Here is a 19,686-nt window from a genome sequence, read left to right as displayed (position 1 = left end):
GACAATGGAATGAAAGTTTGAGTAAAGAATGTGAAGAAAATGTCTTTAGGACAACGTGTCTGCTTGTTCCAAAAGGAACGGGGTCAAGGGCGAACTAAACTAATTTACTAAAGTAGGTTACAACCTGTGAAGGAGAAGAACAAGAAAAAATATTAACATGGGGAGAAAGGTTGCATTTGACTTTAATAAGTTGTCTTTCTCTCGATCTTTCTCTCAATCTTTCTCTCATCTTTCCCTTCCATACTCTCTCTTTCTCTCGCTATCTCTTTCTCCCCCTCTCTTTCTCCCTCTCTCAGTATCCTTCTTCGTATTCTCATTTCAGATAAATATAAAATGAGATTTCAATTTGCCTTAGTAAATGTTGTACTTTTCATAGCTGCGTGGAATTCTCGACAAGTAAGACACGCATTACTTTTGACCTTCGCCTACTTAGGTGAAGTAATTTCATTGACCTTTGTGCCTCCTTAGGTGAAGCTAATTAGCTTTTCTAAATATTATTTTCAAAAATTTCCTCAAGCAGCCAAAAAACTGCTGTTATAGACTAAGAAATGCCGAAGCATTTGTCCAAGTACAAAAATTTAAATCCACCAAAGACTATTGACAACATTTACAGTATTATATAACCAGTAAGGTTTGTCAAATTAGAGTTATCTTTCCTTAGTTATTATCCATTCCATTTTAAAAATAGTTTATACAAAATGTATGTAATTCACAAGTATTTAGTAAATGAAACATGATAAAATAACCCAACCACATACCCTTAGGTAAACATATTTAAAACAATTAAATGTAAAAAAAAAAGTTTAATTACAAATATAGACTAGTTATAGAGTTTATTTTATGTACAATAATGTCCTACATGAACTATAAACAATTTAAATAAAAAATATGTACAAATTAATCAACTAACTACTTAATTAAACCATTCAGGAAAATGGAGTGTGTAGGAATGGGTGTTGGTTAATTAGGTCCGTTAATTTAACTGTTCATTATGAACTTCAGAAGATGGGCTGTATTCTATCAAATGGTAGTCTATTATTAGCGCCTTCTTAAAGTCACCTGGTTTAGTCAACTAAGATGTACATCTGCTAACATATATCGTTCAAGGGCTTATTTCCGCCTCGTCCGAAGAAGAAGCGCCATCTTTAATGGTCCCGTCTTCGTCATCAGCATCAAGGTCATCGACCTTGCCATTGTCACTAATGAAATTACTGATCTCGGAAAAATACGAATCGTCTTTTTCTTCCAGCTCCGTGGTCGGGGAGTCCGGAAGGTGGGGTCCTTCCTGCTCGTGTTTCTTCAAATGCCTGTCCAAGTTCGTCTGCTGGCCGAAGCAGCGGTCGCAGAGCTGGCATTTGAAAGGTTTTTCCTTGTTGTGGATGTTCCGGACGTGACGTTGCAGGTTGGAGGAGATGCTGAAGGAACGCTCGCAGTACTTGCATTTGTAGGGCTGCTCGCCCGTGTGCGTGCGCAGGTGTCGGGTTAAGTTCGCCGACCGGGGAAAGACTTTCCCGCAGAATTTGCAAGCGTATCTTTCTTTAGATTTCCCCGGCGCGCCTGGGCCGAAATGGTGGTTGTGGTGGTGGTGGGAGTGGGGTGAGTAGTCTTGGGACTTTTCCAGCTTCATCATGGGGGACAAGACTTTATCTATATCCGGTCGGGGCATGAGGTTGTATGAGGGGTGGGAGTGAAGCCCCGGGAATGCTGTGGGGCCGGGCATGGGGAATCGGGCGTAAGGGCTGGTGAACTTTGAAGCCACTTCCTGTTGGAGTTTCATGTCCTCTTTGAGCCTGAGGAAAGACTCCATCATGAGCGTGTTGAATTGGTAGCTGTACAAACTGGGGACGGTGGGTTTGTGGTCGGATAAAGACACCGACGGGATGGATAAGGGCACGGACGAGGGCAGAGAAGGCGTGGTGGAGTTGGCCGGTGAGGGGGATGAGAGGGTGGAGGGGACAGGGGACAAGGCCAGATCCCCGTAGATGTGGGTTTTACGCGGCGCCTCTGACGGCAAGATGGGGATGGGTTTTATTGGTTTCTTGCTTAGATCTAGAGGTGCGTCTTCTTTCTCAGCCTTTTCCGTGGTGCCTTCTTGGGGTTTAAGAACTGGTGCCGGGGAGGATGTGTTAGGTTCTGTTTTTGTAGAACTCAAATCAAAAGGCGTTTCTTGTTTCACAGGGGTGGAGGTAGCTTGCACCTTGATGGAGATGTTCGGAGACTGGGGTCTGAACTGGGTGAAGCCAGGGGGCGCTATGCACGTTTCTTTATGCGGTTTCTTCTCCTCTTGTGGCGAGATAGTCTCGCGTTTTACCGTCTTCTCCACGGGGCTGGGGCATTCCTGGTGAGAACCTTCGTCGCCCGGGTCACTTTTTCTTTTGCGCGAGTTCGTCTGCTCCACCTCTTCATCCGAAAGGTTACTAATGTCAAGGTCACTGCAATCGCTGTCTTCGGAATCGTTATGGGTGGACGATCTGTCGTCTGAGCGTTGCATTTGAGCTTTTTCAAACGTTGAGGAGAAACCCGCGAGTTTCGGCTCCAGGCTCACGTAGTCCGGGGAAAGATGGAGCTTCTTGTCCGGGGACATGTGTTGCATGTTTGCTGCCGCGAACTTCAACGCCGCGGAGGATGGGTTTCCCAGCATGGTAGGAAGGGATTGTGGTAAGAGCGTGGGGAAGGGGCCGAAAGAAGGGTAGGGGGCAAACGGAAACTGGGGTCTGGCCGCGGCGGCAGCGGCGTAGAGGCTGGGGAACAGGGAGGGGTTCAGGTGGGGCGGCTGGTTGTTGGGGGACATGGTGGGGAGCTTCTCCTGGGGGTAGATGGAGCGCATGCCGTTGCGCATGACGCCCTCGCAGAAGCGCTTGTGTTTGCTGAGTGAGGTGACGGTGGAGAAGGCCTGGCCACAGTCCTTGCACTTGATCTGCTGTCTGCAGTCGGCGTGCATGCGCTTGTGTCGGCAGAGGTTGGAGAACTGGGTGTAGGCCTTCAAGCACACCTAGAACAAGAGAACAAACGCCGTTGGTGTGATGTGAAATAAGAACAGGTCTACATTACAAGTCGCCTACATTACAAGTCATAGAAAATATTTTAAGAAATGTTTTATTTCACTAAGATAGGTTATGTATATTTGAATGTGTTGTGGTGAAAAAGCGCACGAAGTATTGAATGTTTAATTATGTGAAACGGATTTAAGTACTGTTTGATTAACCGTACCCAAAAAAAATGTATAGCTTGAATCGCCGGTAATATGTTCCGTAGAATTTTATAGTTAGATTTCGGTTTTAATTTAGAAAAGGGGAGGTCTTGGTCAAAGTTTAAGACTTTAATTAGATGGGTTTAGGTTATGGGGCAGAAGGATCGTTCCCGGCAATACAAACTATATGAATACGTGGGTACGGTTATCGGATTCCCTTCCCCCCCCCCCCCCCCCAAAGCATAGTCGTAGAGTTACCTCGCACTGGAAAGGCTTAATGCTGCTGTGGATGTGTTGGTGCTGCTTGAGACCGCTCGAAGTCGCGAACGTTTTGCCGCACTCTGAGCATGCGTGACTCCGTGCGCCCACGTGTTGTGACCGGATGTGACGTTGCAAGTTGCTGGGGTCGGTGAAAACTTTGTCGCAGTTTTCGCAGGGAAACTTCCGGTCGGCATCATGGGTCAACTGAACGATTAAAAAAGTAAACATTTGTTTTCTGAAGGAATAATTCTCAAATAAATTCATTTCTCTTAACTTACAAAATTCTAATAAAAAAGAGAAGGAACAAAAAAACAACGGAATTAAGCTGAATGATTAACATACCTGGTGCCTTTGAAGATTCGCCTTCCACTGAAATGATTTAGGGCACTCGTCACATTTAAATTCTCCGCCGTTTCCTGTTTCAACCGGTTCTTGATAAGAATCCGAGTTATCACTGAAGAAAGAACAAAAATTAATCTTATAGTAAAGTGAAGCTTTACTGTCTAGAACTCTAGTCAAGTGATGGTACATTATTGAAGTATAATTATTTGCACAAAGCTGTAGTTTCAAATTAAAGATTAGTAGGATTGTGAAACGCCATTAACATTACAAAATATAGTAAGAAAAAAAAAGAAAAAAAAAGAAAAAAGTAAAACAGCGGTGGTTAATGACCAAAAAGAATTATAAATTCATAATTTGATCAAATCGCAAATGACGACACACTACTTCAAAATATGAAGAACGTATTAAAATAAACCTGTCGTATTTAATGTTTTTACTCTATTTTTATCATAGGCCAGGCGTTGCACCCTTTAACCTACAAGGGGGAGGAGACTAGAAAAAAAATACAGTTATTTCCCTTTCGACATAAAAATAGATTCGAAGGTTCGACGTCTGTGATTCGGGCAAGTGCTAGTACAGGGGAGAGAATCAATGGCCGCCATTCTTCCTTTTGTCTCTCGCCCGGCTGGTGGGGTGAAAACCGACCACCGCTGACAATGGAGAAGATTTTTGTGTGAAGCCATTTTTGAGGGTTGAACCGAGTTGAACCCGCGGGCCCCAGTTGAATGTGACGACATTTATTGAGTGTGTGATCAAATGCTAAATTAGTTGACATGTGTGGGGGGCTGGTGAGAGGGTGCGGTGGGGGCGGTCTGGTCTAGAGGGGGGTGGGGGTAACGTGGAGAAAGACGATCGTGTTGGACTGGGTGTGCGTAAATCTTTTTGTATGCTTTTTTAATGATATTAGTTTCCAAAAAAAAATATAATTTATTTAATGAACAAAAAAATCTGATCATTAGTTCAAAGATTTACTTGAAAATTTATGGCTCTTTTTTCTTACTTGCATTATTCATGCTTTTACAAAAATATAAAGGCTCTAAAATTTATTTTGCATATTTTAACAATCTTACTAAGTAAAACATCTTTAGAAATATTTTTTTATTAATAAATAGAGAGAATTTTTTTTTAAATGTGAGTTTTAAAATTCAATTACCTTCTGTTGTCATCGCTGTCGTTGCTGATGTTGTTGGCGTTGCTGCTGTCGTGAGCAGCCCTGCTGTTGCTGCTCAGGTCACTCCCGCTGGACAGCACGTTGCCGAGGCTGTTGGAGGCGACCAGGCTGTGCTGGGCGAGCCCCATCTGCTCCTTCAGGCTGCTGTAGGGCGTTAGGGCGCTGGTGCAGGTGTAGGTCTGATGGCGTCGGACGGCGACTTTGGAGCGGAACACCTCCCCGCAGTGTGGACACGAGTATGTCTGCTCACCTGTTTGAAGAAAAAAACAAGACCTTAGTTATTAAGACCAAAACCTACTAAATGTGTTTAAAACTATAAGTAAAACATGCCTTATAGGTAATTAAAAGTAAATTTACAGGAACTAATCTTTTAAAAGTTAATGTTACAAGAATGATCCCGCGAAAACATTGTACGACAGCATATCATGTTTTTTAAATATGCCATAAAGCTTCAACATCAGAACTTGAACTAAAGTGTACTAAGCTACGCAAACAAGATTTGCACTGTGTGATAATTTAATTTGTAACAAATTACATGCTCTCCCTCCCCCCCCCCCCTCCACCCCCGGCATATGAGTTATTTTAAGCATACACTTCCGGCTTCATATATTTGGATGACCTGAATTTTTCAACTCTCTACCCAGCAATTTTGACTCTTAGAGTTCAAATACAACCAACAATCCTGTGATGAGGAATATTGACAACCACAGACAAAAACAATATTAATCAAGTCAACCCGTGTGTACACAGACGGGTTGTAACAACCCTTCTCTGTTTAAACAAGACATTGTGTCTGCCTCGCGTCTGGCAATCAGACAATTTTATAAATACATTGTTATCTTTGTAGTCTGGGGCCGTTAATTTATTTCTTTTTCCCCCTCCCGGGTTACCGTTGAGCGAAGATATGTCCCAACAACGGTTGTCGTTTTACCCGGAGAATGATCGTTGTTTACTGCCAGAAGGTTAATTTTATTTGAAATTTCTGTTGAATGGAATTCCAGTCAACAACGGTATAGTGAATAAATCGTTCCGATGACGGATGGGAAAGGAGATACTATTTACAGAGTGGAGCGGCGTTACTAGGTAGGGCGCGACGCCCCACCACACCCCCTTGTAACGCCAAATTGTCTAAGAGAGATATATTTCTTGGTTAAATCGTAGAACATGAATTATACATCGGTAGCACTTTACCCCAATGGATGATTTTAGTATTTGAAAACAAGCACATTTATCATAGCATTTTAATGATATATTTAGTCACATTTGTACTTGAAATAGGTGAATTGAGTTAAATTTGGTAAAAGTGGAGGGTGCGGGGTGGGTTATTGTTGAAGATTTTGTAAAAACAGTTTGAGACCATCTGAAAAGGGGATCCACCGCCTCCCCCCCTCTGACCACGCAAACGCCGCGTCACTTCCTTTGGATCACCCCCCACCCCCGCCCCCTGTACTTGTGATCTGACGAACCATGCGACCTTTACCTTGATGGTCCCCCGGTTGTCTTCGAGTGCTGGGTAAACTCATATCCCACAAAGCCCCGTGTTGACATAGAGAAAGTAGAGAGATAAAGGGTGGGCTCGATTGGCGTCAGCGCCCCCCGCCCCAGCCCTTCAAGACAACATGGACGACAAATGCAGACTTGGGGCTTCTCCCTTCTAATATTTCATTATTAGCTGATAAGAGAGATAGCGATAGAGGGTTTGATTTCCCCCCCCCCCCCCGGCGCGTAGGTAAAAATACCGAAACACACGCACAAGCACACGCATACACATACATAACCACACACGTATATATGCATACATACATATACATACACCCAGCAGCACCCATACTCTCTATATACTAGGGAGGGATTTAAAATCACCGTTTCCCATAGTCTTTGTTTGGTTTATTAATTTATTGTAAATGTCCCCTCAATGACTTAGCATTTTTTACTTTAATAAAAAAATTGAGTAGCACTTAGGATTAGAGGGGATTAAGGGGAGGGAAAGGGAAAAATCGGTGGGATAATTAACAAAATTCTTGTATAGAAATCAGATTATGTACATAAAAACGAATGCATAAAGGCCCGTAACACCTAGGTCTATTTTGAGAACCCTTGCCCCGAATTGACACTAGCTGTCCCGTTTTTTACACGGCGCACATGTGCGGAGCGGACTTAATCTTGAAGATCATAAAGGAGAGCTTCAGGTGTTTGAGCTTTTACGTCTGCCAGATCTTCCACCCCGACCCCCCCCCCCCCCCCCCCCACTGCATAAACGCATCCCTGTCCGGGCGTTGAAACACGGCGTTTCCTGCTCCCCTTTTGTCCTCTGTAGGACTTTAATTGTCCTCCAAGACACGCCGCCATTTTTTTCTCTCTCTCTGGCAGGGTCTACCGGTGATTTATTGCCGGCACTCATCTGTGACCTCGCTACGTCACGAAAAGCGGGAAGTGACCTTGCTACGTCACCGACAAACACAAAAAAAAAACGCGGGAAGAGTTGTCCCGCACTACGCCACTCCAAAATTGTCACGACTTCCTCTCCAGTTGGGGTTTAAATGTTCAACTTTTCGATCTTGTCTAAGGCAGATAACAGAATCCCATAAAACATGGGATTACTAAGATCCCAGACAGTAGATCAATGTATGGGTATGATCCGACAGTTAAAATACGCCGTAAACCTGCGCCCGTATTGAAAGCGCACGTTAAGTTCAACGTGTGTCTTTGGGATTTCCCAATGATTTTACAGTCAGATTAAAATAGGATGCGTCCTTATTACATTTGACACTATCAGGCCGAAATAAATCGATTTTCAGCACAACCTTACGGAAAGTTTATTGACACGTTGACTTTAAAAAAAAAAAACATACCATTTTATACAGGCCAAAGTCAGTTTTCTAAAAATAAACACACATTCATGTTCTAGTTTTATATATAAAAATATAGATTTTTATTTAGCGAATTAAGAATAAACGTCTACACTTCCCCTAATGTCTTTGTATTCGCTCGCTTATGTACAGAAAACTAGCTTTGACTGCAGTTCCCATTGCGAAACATATTCAACCATTTCAATTGGGGGCATCACCAACATAATTTATTTTATTAATACCACTGCAATTTAATTACAAATTAACAACACAATAGTATACATTCTGTTGATGAAAGAGTTTAAAACAATACTTTTAAATATAAATAAATTACCGATTCGTCAAAAAGACAAGTTTAAAAATGTGTAAGATAAAATTTTAAATTTAAATATTTTTTTAGTACATTCCAGAAACGTCTTTGGTGTCTATAAGACAAGTGGCTGGATTTGTTCGTAAGATCTCTACCCAGGACATTAATATTATTTGTTCTCAGATATCATCGCGCTCTTGGCATTTCGGTTTTTTAAAAAAGCAAAACACGTCGTTCTTTTGTTCCGTTTGTTGGTTTTTGTGAAGTGGAACAAAACAAAACAAAAATGGTATTTTCTCAAGACGGCAGATGTTTCGGTATCATGGCTACGTCGGCGAGCAAATAGGTTTCGCTGGGTTGGTGAGATGAGATCTGACATCTAGCCGGGGTTGTTGGAGGGTTGGGGTGTTGGTTGTACGATGCGTGATGGATGAAGCATCAGCATTGCTTGCTGAGTGCCCGCGGTGCGGTGCTATCTCCGTCACTTCAAGGACAGCTAGTGTGGGCGACCTTCTCGCGGACTTTCAAGTGGTGGATTTTTTATTTTATTTCGGAGTTTTTTTTTTTCATTTTCTCGAAGAGATGTTGGGTTTTTTGGTGTTGGTAAAATGGGAGGAGGCATGTGATATTGTGACAGATTAGCAGTTGTAGTGATAACAATGACTTGGGAATACAAATTAAACAAACAAACGATGATGGCTGTTTTTTTTTTGTGTGAAGTGAAGTTTAGCATTGTTTAGTTAGGGTTTTAAGTGTTCGAGCCAGTTGTTAAGGATATGTGAATGTGGTTATAAGTGTGTGTGCTCAGGATATGTATATGTGGTTTTGTATATGTGGTTATGATATATGTGTCGTAATGTGAGGGCGTTAATTATGTGAGTGGATGTGTTCAGGATACTGTTTGCAGCTTTGCGGAGTGTTCAGGATTTGTATGTATGTATGTATGTATATGTGTGTGTGTGTGTTTTTGGTCTTTATTTTTCAAGTGTGAATGCTGATATAGAGCACAACACAATCCAATCCTTAAAAAAATATTTTCATGGTTTCCAAAGACTCAAAATCTTCCTTGTTATATTTTGTTAGCCCAAAAACTACTAACTCCAAATTCAAGTATGCTGTTTGATTACAGTCTAGAACTAGTCTGATCATTTCAAGTTCTAGAACCCCCTCCCCACCGCTCCCTTTTATCCCCTTAACAGAACAGACTTTAGTTCTAGCACTCGAGTTTGTCACGTAAGCTTTCCTTGAGGGGTATCACAAAGACAGTTATATTGTTCGCAAACAGTTGGAAGAAAAATACTCATCCGTCATTTTAAGTTGGGTATGTAATACTGTATTGGCTTGTGTAAGCTACGCGTATTTGAACTTGGTGCTATTATTCTGTATGTAAGTTTATGTATAGCGTAGTATTGCCCTATTATGTAGTATATATATATATATATATATATATATATATATATATATATATATATATATATATATATATATATATATATATATATATATATATATATATATATATATATATATATATATATATATATATATATATATATATATATATATATATATATATATATATATATATATATATATATATATATATATATATATATATATAGTGTAGTCTTGCCCTAATACGAAGTATATATATAGTATGGTTTTGAGCAATTTGGAAAATAGTGGTATTGTCCTAATTGCAAGTATATGAAAGTGTGGGATTGTCCTATTTCGAAGTATATTGTGGGATTGTCTGATTTGGAATGATATGTAAAGTGCGGGTCCAACTTGAATGTGTATGTATAGCTTTTTACTTTGAACGCTTGACATGTTTTGGTTGTACGGTGTTGTCTATGTTAAGCCTTCCAAGCATCTCACTTGCTATGGGTGGACTCGATATGAAGCCTTTTCAAACGGTTTCGTCCGTAATGACATTTTAGTTTGTCATTCAAATTTGACATTTTGCCGCCCGTGTACACATACAAAAAAAAAACCTCCCACAGAAAACGAGATAGTGACAGATAAATACCAAACTACAAATCCTTTTCCTTGTACTGACACGAGTTTACGATGCAGTGACAAGCATTTAGTAGCTTATTAGTGACAGCCGTAAACAGAGATTTTAGAAAAAAAATGAAAAATATAATGAGAGTGAAAAGGAGGAAAATTCACAAGGGTGACTAGTGTTGCTGTGGATGTAGACGAAATCGTCGAGCGTTGGTTGAAGTGGTGGGGTGATAACAAAAGATTCACAAGACTTGCGGTAGGAGTTAGGAGGGGCAACGTCTTGAGTGCGAAGGAGAGAGGGGGAAAAAAGACGTAGAAATGGCTTAAAAAGTCAATTTAGTAGTGTTTGTTTTATTACGGGTATTAGTGTCATGGGCGAAGCTCAACTGAAGACAAAGAAAACAAACCTGGTATGATATTCAAAGGGGTGGGGGTGTTTTTTTTTTTCGGGGAGGGGGGAGGAGGCGGCTAGGCTGAGAGGGAAGACCCAGAGTATTTTATTGAGGAAATGGATAAGGGGGAATCAACTGCTACTTGAAAATTGGAGCAATGAAGATTTAACAGTACAATTGTCTGGTGTTATCTAAGTCACAGCAGTAAAAAAAAAATTTCGACAAGTTAAACTAGGAGATATTTTATTCATGTTTTATGTTGCATGTTGTAGGCTGTATTTGTTTAATTTAACACGTTTTTTTATGGATTGCTCAATGCAAATCAGACAGGTGGGTCAGACTGAATGGTGGGGGGAGAGGCGGTGGTTTTGGTGTTGGTGCTTAGGTTATGGTATGGTATGACATAATCCAAAAAAAGGAATATGTAATTTATATATATATATATATATATATATATATATATATATATATATATATATATATATATATATATATCTGTATATATGTATGTATATATATGTATACATATTATATATATATATAAATATATATATCTGTATATCTGTATATATGTATGTATATATATATGTATATGTATGTATATGTGTATGTATGTATATATGTATATATATATGTGTATGTATATGTATATGTATATATATATGAAATATATATACCCTATATATGTCCGACCCCCGCTCTGTCACCCACCCACCTAGCCCATATTCCTACCACCTTAGACCAACCATATGATATCCTGATAGACTTCCCATCCCGGGTAACAACGAAGAGCCCCTGACACGTCAACACTTTCACAGGTATTTTTTTTTAAATTCGCGCCCCTGTCACCCAGGTTAGCACTTTGTCCCCTTAGATAAGAAATCTGGTGTAGTGGCATTTGAAATTTGAATTTTTACTTTCGTTTTTTCTTCACTGTCCCTCCAAGTAGGCAGGTAGGTAAGAATTGAGTGTCTTATTTTAGTTTACTGTTCCTGAATATGGTAGCAATCAGAAAATCCTTCAGGCAAAGTTTAGTTGAAAAATATCGATTCATTTTTTTTTAGTTATAAAATTGTTATCTGTTTATAAGATTAAGGCTCTTCTTCGTCTTCGCCTTTTAAATTTCTAATAGAGCAAGACCATTTACGACATCCCTCAATGCTTTTGTGTCATTTGCTATTTTAAAAGCAGGGTTTCAATAAGATTATAATTGATGATTCGCGGTGACCTCAGGGTTATTCGTTAAATCGTAGGTAATGTGAAATACAAGTTTTCTATATTTTACTTGTTTCAAAGACAATAAATATAAAATGAGGATTTTAATAATGAATGCTCGAATCGAAGCAGGAAAGAGACTATGAAGTGACATGCAAACAAACAAAAGGCTAACAGGTAGGGGGGTTAGTAGTAAGGGCGTGAGAGACACGAGACCCTATGACGTCTGACACCCCGGGGGTGGGGGTGGCTGTATATGACCATGTGAGCCATCATGCGGGGGATGACAATTGTACTTCTCCGCACATTAAAGTGTTACCTCCCCTCTCAGGGGCCCAGCTGTGTGTGTAACGGTATAAGGTAACAAAAGGGAGACAATCTAGGCAATATCGGGGAGGTAACCTCTCCCATGACCTCAGAGCAACCTGCGTTCAACCCGGAGAAGCAGGGGCAATAAACAGTGTTATGATAGTCGGCGAGTTGCAAAATGTGCAGCATTTGTTAACTTTTTTATTTTTATTTAAATTTTCAGAAACCGTACTAAAAAACAACACATATACAAACGTAAAAAATAAATATCTATAGAAATAATAATATCACACATGTTTAAGCCTTTGAGCGTTTGATAGCAAGCCCAAATATTTCGAATCAGGTTTCCGGTTCAATTCAAAGTCGTACCAATGTTTGTTTTTATTTAAGATACAATACTTGGTGGGATTCGTTAACTTATGAATTGCTGAAAACGATGATTGTGGTTTAGCAATTTTACTAAACTTTTCAACTTTTTTTTTTTCTTTTTTTTTTTCTTTTTTTTTTTTTTTTTTTGTGGGTGAGGGTGTGAATTATTTCAGCTTTCATTGGGTAAGTAGGAGTTAAAACAAGCTCCAGCTTTTAACACTTTGAAAAAAATAACAACTTACTACAAGCTCAATCTAAGATATACTCTGGAAAAACACATAGACAAAGCTCTCCTTTGACTTCCAACGTGTAACTAAGCTATGTCCACCAAAGATGTCCCTTAGACTAACATTTACTGTAATTGTTATTTTATCACTCGCAGGTGCGATTATCCCGTTTGTCTTCATTGTTTTATGATTCACCTATCTTTTTTTTTATTACAACACCCATCTTTCCGTTTCCCATAAGTTATCTCCCTGCAGTACCTGGCTCTATTTAATTGTTCCCCTTGTTTTCTGTATGCGTCCACGTAGCAACAATCTAAGAAGACGATTAGTAACAGATGGGGCGTGCTCGATGATCAAGACTCACCGAATCCTGTGTTGTATTAATATCGATCGAAAATACAGGATTCAAATTTCAATATGTAACAAGGGTTGAAAAATAAGATTCAAGTACGGTAATTATAAAAGGGGAGATAACAAAGTAGCCAAGGGAGACAACTTGGAAATCGAAACTAAAATGAAGCAGAGATAGCAGCATGTGGCCGTCCCACGGAGCTTAAATTAGCCATTTCGTTGAACACGAGGGAGAAGAAAAAAAATTAACCTTAGTATAAAGCGAAGCTTGAGATATAACTCCTTTACTATGCTTTTTTTACACCCCCCCCCCCCTCCACACCACCACACACAGGTTTCACCTCCCCCCCCCCCTCTCCCACAACGATACCTGTTAAAAAAAACACAAGCCAGGTCTAAGAAAACAAACACCTCTAAACACCCCAAAGACACGCAACAATGCAAACTGCTCCCCCTCAACCTCAAAGGCGTTTCGCCACCTCCGACAACGGATATCCCCGAACCCCATCCACCACGGTCACGCGATACCCCTGTCGGTCCCCTCGGGTCAGCTCCAATCGTGGGGCTCATCCCGCCATTACCCCCGCCTGCAGACGTCTCGTTCGCACGCCAGTTTCGTGACATATGCCACCATTCTCATACACATAAACCTAGCACCCCTCCCCCCACCAGCTTATCGAGCCAAAGTTGTCGTACACACATAAACCTAGTAGTTAGACTCTTCCCCCACTACTCCCCACTCAACCCCCTCCCCCACATATAAAGTTGTCTCCTACATATAAATGTATATGAGCCTCATCCTCCCCCCCCCCCATCCCCACCCCACAAGTTATTTTACGAACATTAACCAAGCATTCAACATACATCTGCCCCTCTATTTTACAAGCCTAGATGCATTATAATATATTCATCTAAAACCATTAAGTATCGTATACGCGATTTTTATTAACCCTTTCCCAACCATTAACGAGATGTCACGGTTAGTCTAAATTACCAAACATTCAACCCAAGTTTTAAACACACCAAGTAATATTTAAAACCGCTATATATCATTCTTAATATAGAGCAATAGGATGATTTTAAAAATGTGTATAGAAAGGGTGGAATGGAACGGAGGTTCTGTCAAGATGGTTATATTGTAAAACTCTGGTCGTAAAAGATGCCATAATTTAAGTCGTGTTGATTTTAGGGCTGTTCAAGTGCCTCATCCAGTCATCTTCATCGGTTGGCGGTCACCAGTTTATGTTAGAGATAAGATACACCGATGAGGGAGGTGTGCAGTTGTTCACATTTTTTTTTATGCCTGGCCATTGGGGAAATTATAAGCTCAACAGCAGCTAAATTATTTGAAACGGATAAGGTCAAAAACTAGTCAAAGAAGACACATCCGTTCGTTCGAGCTTACAAATATGCTAACTTCAAGTTAGTATATATTTTAAAGTTTGACTCCAGCAATAGAAATTTCTGCCGAAAAATCGATAAAAAAGGACACACACTTAGTCGTACCAATAGTCCTATATATATAATATATAAATATAGTTAGTCTAAATGTGTCAGTTCAACTACATCAATAAATCTTTGTTCTACATTGATAGCTAAATACAATAAGAATTCTTTATTCTTTTTTTTTTGTTACCTATAAGGGAAAAAAAGAGCTATTTGTTGATAAACCTATTTATTTCTCCATAAGCTGTGGTATTTCCTGCGTATTTCCTATGCCAGGAATGCAGACTGTATACCAATACCAACCGGAAGTGAAGAAAAAATGTCCGGACGCCCGAGAAGTTATTGTGTGATAAGAACAGTCACTATTGTTATAAAAGGCCTACCGCGTTATAGAATTCTATCACAGAGTTTGTGGCACAAGCTACATAATTTTTAAAAATATAGAGTGAATGAAATAAAATAAAAAATGATTATATAATTAAAGAATACAAATATCTGTTAACTTTATAGTGTCATTGATATTCTGTACACAATTCCAATTAATATTTTTTTGTTTTTATTTTTTTATTCTAGTAAAGGCCGATAGAACAATTATAAATTCTATTATCTTCTGTGATTGTCGAGCTTAATTTGTGTTTGAAGAAAAGAATAAGAAGACGGCGGGAAGGCATTTAGACCGAGATGTGATATGTCTTTGGAGACTTAGCACGGATCCTTGGAGAAATAAACGAAGAATAGAGATGATTAAATTGATGATTATGGAAATGATTGGGTTTGTGGCCTCCTGCCTGGGGTCGGGGAGGGTCGGGCCCGGGGGTGGCATCGGAAGACCGGGACAATACGGGCTGTCTGTCTGGCACTTGATGGTGCTGAGGAAATGGTTTATGGAGCTTTAAATAACGACCGGTTGCAAATTGGTCCGTTTAAAGAGGATCTCGATCGATTTTTTGTGTGATGAAGTAACAGAATGGAATAAAATGTTAACAAAATGTGTTAACTAAATCGTGGTGTATTGATTTTATTTTCCTAGAAATGATTTTTTCATCTGTGGTTTTTTGTTGTGAATATTATTTTTTATATGGTAAGCGGTGAAAAAAAAATTAGGCCAGATGCGCATGCGCGGCGTGTGGGTGAGCGTGTGAGTGACCACAAGAGCCGACACATGTGGGGTCCGCCTCCTGCCCGTCCCCCACACAGGACAATGAGAGAAAAAAAATGGAGTGGACAGACAGTCGTATTTTTTTTCACACCCCCCCCCCCCCTCCAATAAAAAAAAATATGCACAATTTAACAGAAGGTGGGTGATAGAGACAGCCGTGACCTTGAGCGTTCCCCCCCCCCCCCCCCAAGTTCCTGTGCTGAATTGTTCCCGCGCCGCAAGAATAATTAAACATGCTACTTCTGCAGTCCGCTAATTAAATATTTTATCAACATAGCTTTGTCTGAAAAACATTTTGTTTTTTCAAAAATAAACCCCCACCCTTCCCCCACCATAAACTAAAATGTTGGACTTTTTTAAGCGCCTTTTTGGCAAATCATATATATATATAGTGCCGTTTCAATCAATTTTGTATCATACAATAATGTAAAAATTAATTTAAAAAGAAAACAACTTACGCAAGAAACGAAATTTTATGCTCCTTTAAAACACAATTCACATAATTATTCCGAACAGATTAAAGATTATGATCTACAGGAAATGTATAAGTAAATCACATGGTATATATGTCGACAACACATTGTATACGATAACAGAGTGAAGGAAACATTGAATGGGGACAGGGTGATGGGCCCAGTAGACGGTCAACGGGGTGATGGACCAAATGGACGGCCAACATGGTGATGGACCCAGTAGACGGCCAACAGGGTAGAATACTCATGACATGTCAGAGACGTCGCCAGTTTTTTTTTCTCTCTCTATTGAACAATTAGCGTAAGGAGCCTGGGAGAATGCACTATGCATCACCCCCCCCCCCCCCCTAAAACTTTTTCTTCAGTAGAACCTCGGACGTCGCTTTCAGATACTCGTATCAATGGTGCGAGAAAGGGGGGGGGGGGGAGGGGGCGGAAAACATCTCGACAAAACAATGATGACGACGGTCCGAAGGGTGATGAACAATGGGGGCGGGGGGTCGGGGGTACCGCTGTGGGGGTGGGGGTGGTTTTGGGGTGGACAAAAGGCAAAAGACAGGATGAGAAGGTATGATTAAGGACATCTCAGGACCCCAAAAAAAAAAGGTTGCGGTCATCGGGCCACGAGGATGATGACTTTTTGAGGACACCCAGTACTGGAGACCTCTTCAAATTTGGACATGTAGAAATTGTACTGCTGGCGAGCTGAACATGTATTGGTCTTTTCATGCAGTAAATATTTAAAAATAAACAAGAGAAAAACTTAAGAAAAAAGAGTTTGCGCGCTCATATATACTTGTATGTGGGCCTATACATAGAACTAAACATATATATTTGAGAGAGAGAGAGAGAGAGAGAGAGAGAGAGAGAGAGAGAGAGGTATATGCTTTAATACGGCATGTTGGAAATGAAGAAATGTTTCTAGATCTGTACAAAATGTGTGTAGAATGAAACACTGATTTTAAAAAATCCGAAGCCCTCGAAATAAAATCTTTTCAGCAATCTCGATGTGGGGTGAAAAGTTTAAAACATTTTAATTTTTGCGCCGAAAAAAAAAGTCTTTACAGTACAAGCCACTTGGTCGTCAGAACTCGGACATTTGGTCATCATCGGGGAAAGAAAAAAAAACGTGGATCGCCCTGCAGTTTGAACCCAAAATTAAGCATTGTCGAGGGAGAATGGGGTATGCTATTATTAAAGAATAGCCTCCGAGTGTTCAGGGGCCCAAAACGGAAGTCGTAAAGAAACCGAATCGGAGTATTGATGAGAAGAAAGACAAAAAGGGGAGACAAGTGCTGGGGTGCATTTGTGCTTGGATTCTTCATTTCATTTGTTAAAAGAGAGAAAAAAAATGTCCAAAAAAAAAAAAAAAAAAAAAAAAAATTAGTCCGGATATAGTTTCCGTTCCGTGTTTTTTCAAATAATAAATTTTTATCTTACTTCCAGTGGTAACGACGATGAATAATGCATTCATTTATAGCTCAATAAAAATGAAAATGATTTCGTTAATTGGCATGAAACAGATCAACAGCGACACCAGGGCGAAAACAATAAACCCAGAAATGGGATGCGTCATCCCATTTCCCATCGAGTTCAATGACACAATGTATTATTGCAGCGAAACAAAATGCATGCGGCTTGGTTTTATAACCAGGCGCTGACAAGGTACGGTATTTTTCATATACACACCATCAAAACTCGGCGTTACCGGGGTTTCTTTTACGCGGTTTAAAGAGAAAACGATTAAATAAATGATTCGACTTGAAATAGATAATTTTATTATATTTTCGGTTCTTTTTTTTTTATTGCCCCACTTGCAAAAGTTGGATGAGAATAGGATGTTGTATTTTTAATGGATACAAAGGGAGTCGGATGTTGGGGAGGGTGGGGGGGGGGGGGGGGTAGAGCGTGGTGCTAATGCCGGGGTGCGGGGTTGCAGAAGTCATGACATGCAAATGGCCCCGGGGGTGGGTTGGCAAGACTGATGACTTATTAATTGCGGCGAATCGTGTCGTCCTGTACGGTATGCGCTATTGACCCGGGGGGGGGGGGGGGGGAGGGAGGGGGAAGGGGGCGATGACAGACGACGAAATGACCGGTTGACGAGTGTGCGGATGAATATGATGGGGTGGTGTGATGGTGTTTTGGGGTTTGGTGTTTTATGATGGTGTTTGGTGTTTTATGGTGGTGTTTGGGAGGGTTGGTGTTTGATGGTAGTGTTTGTGGGTTTAGTGTTTTTAGTAGGTCCGCTATGAATGTGCTAAAATGTATGTTTTACCATAGTAAGTGATGGTGATGTTAAAAGATTGCGTTTTTAAATGGCTTTGAAAAATGTAATTTGGTGTTTAAAAAAGTTTTTTATGATTATGAACTGTGCATGTGTCTATACTGTGAATGTTATCATGTTATGCTATACTAAACGTTCAAATAATGCGCTTTGATGATTGTTAGTGATATTGCTTTAAGGCGGTATTCTATTAAGTGTTGTGCAAATGTATACTGTAATGGTGTCCTTTGACGTGGCGCTTACTTTGGGTGTAGGTTACAGCCTGGTACTACAATATCCTGCCACAATAGTAACCAACAGTAACACGCAACGTGTTTCGTAAAGGTTTCATTGGTGATTACAATTTTATAAGCCGCAAAGATATTTGGCCACAAATAAAAGTTATTTAACTGGCCAACCGCCACGTCATGAGACCTTAAAAAAATATTTGCCTTAAAGGAATAGATAATAGCATCAGTTCTTTCACAGTCTACATTTTAAAGCACGTAGATAAATTTTTGCGCGAACAGCGATCGTAAAACAAAAAAATCGAACGCAACTGAACTAGAAAAACTGTCGGGGGTTAGAGGTTAATTATTAATGAGCCGGCGCCGTTTAATTGTACTGGAGTACGGGACGCGCCACCTGTGCAAACGGCAATACATTATGCATACCCCGCTTCAAGATAGCTGTCTTGTTTCCTCAGAGCTTCGTGGAAGCCATCTTTTGTCTTAAAGCCAGTACGAGGCTGTATTGGTTTTTTTTTAGTTGCGTGCCCGCGCGAATGGATTGTGTGACAGTAATATATAATGCGTGAAACGAATTGTATTGGGGGGGTATTTTGTTTAAAGTAATTAGTTACCTTACAGGGGGTGTATTGATTTTGTCTAGGTGAAATAGTTACAAATTTATAAGTTGAGCAGTGTCGTATTGATCCGGATGTGTATCGATTTTTATCTAGTTTTTACGATTGTGTACGTTGTAGGGGTTTCGGCGTGAGAATCGAAGTTATCTCCCTTTACTGCGCTGCTGGATTATTGCCCCTTGTAGTGCTGGCGGAAGTTGTGCTGTTTGGCGTCGACAGCTGAGTTGCGACACCCTGATCAAATCGCGCCAAACCACGTCGTCTCACGCGCGAGGAGATAACTCTATCGTGTCACACGTTTTTCGTGTCTGGCAATTACCTGCCCCTAGCTTAAACTGCTTATCTTGTTTAATTATTAAACCTGCGTGTCCATGTTAATTAATTGTTTCAAGAAATTAAAAATTTCGGTCATTATTGGGTTAACCGCACCCTTTTAATTATAATGCATGTATTTACTAAAATTTAGGAGTGTCGTTCAAGACAT

General features: G+C 40.2%; 1 protein-coding gene across 2 annotated transcripts in view; it reads right to left on the bottom strand.

The window, feature by feature from the left end:
* Window positions 1–282: 282 nt before the first annotated feature.
* Window positions 283–19,686, bottom strand: part of LOC131949592 (histone-lysine N-methyltransferase PRDM16) — a 61,166-nt gene continuing 41,762 nt past the window's right edge. For both annotated transcript variants that reach the window (XM_059311436.1, XM_059311437.1), the window contains exons 3-6: window positions 4,947–5,214; window positions 3,794–3,905; window positions 3,449–3,655; window positions 283–2,992 (exon numbers count right to left, since the gene is read on the bottom strand). In XM_059311436.1, the coding sequence (XP_059167419.1) occupies window positions 1,103–2,992; window positions 3,449–3,655; window positions 3,794–3,905; window positions 4,947–5,214 (2,477 nt within the window). In that variant the 3' untranslated portion in view covers window positions 283–1,102. The remainder of the gene's footprint in view (window positions 2,993–3,448; window positions 3,656–3,793; window positions 3,906–4,946; window positions 5,215–19,686) is intronic.

This window comes from Physella acuta, unplaced genomic scaffold (genome assembly GCF_028476545.2).
Source record: "Physella acuta isolate Inbredline_101_S28 unplaced genomic scaffold, ASM2847654v3 ptg000703l, whole genome shotgun sequence".
NCBI classification, from domain to species: domain Eukaryota; kingdom Metazoa; phylum Mollusca; class Gastropoda; family Physidae; genus Physella; species Physella acuta.
The sequence above is the reverse complement of the archived record's forward strand: the minus strand, read 5'-3'. Positions and strand labels throughout refer to the sequence as shown.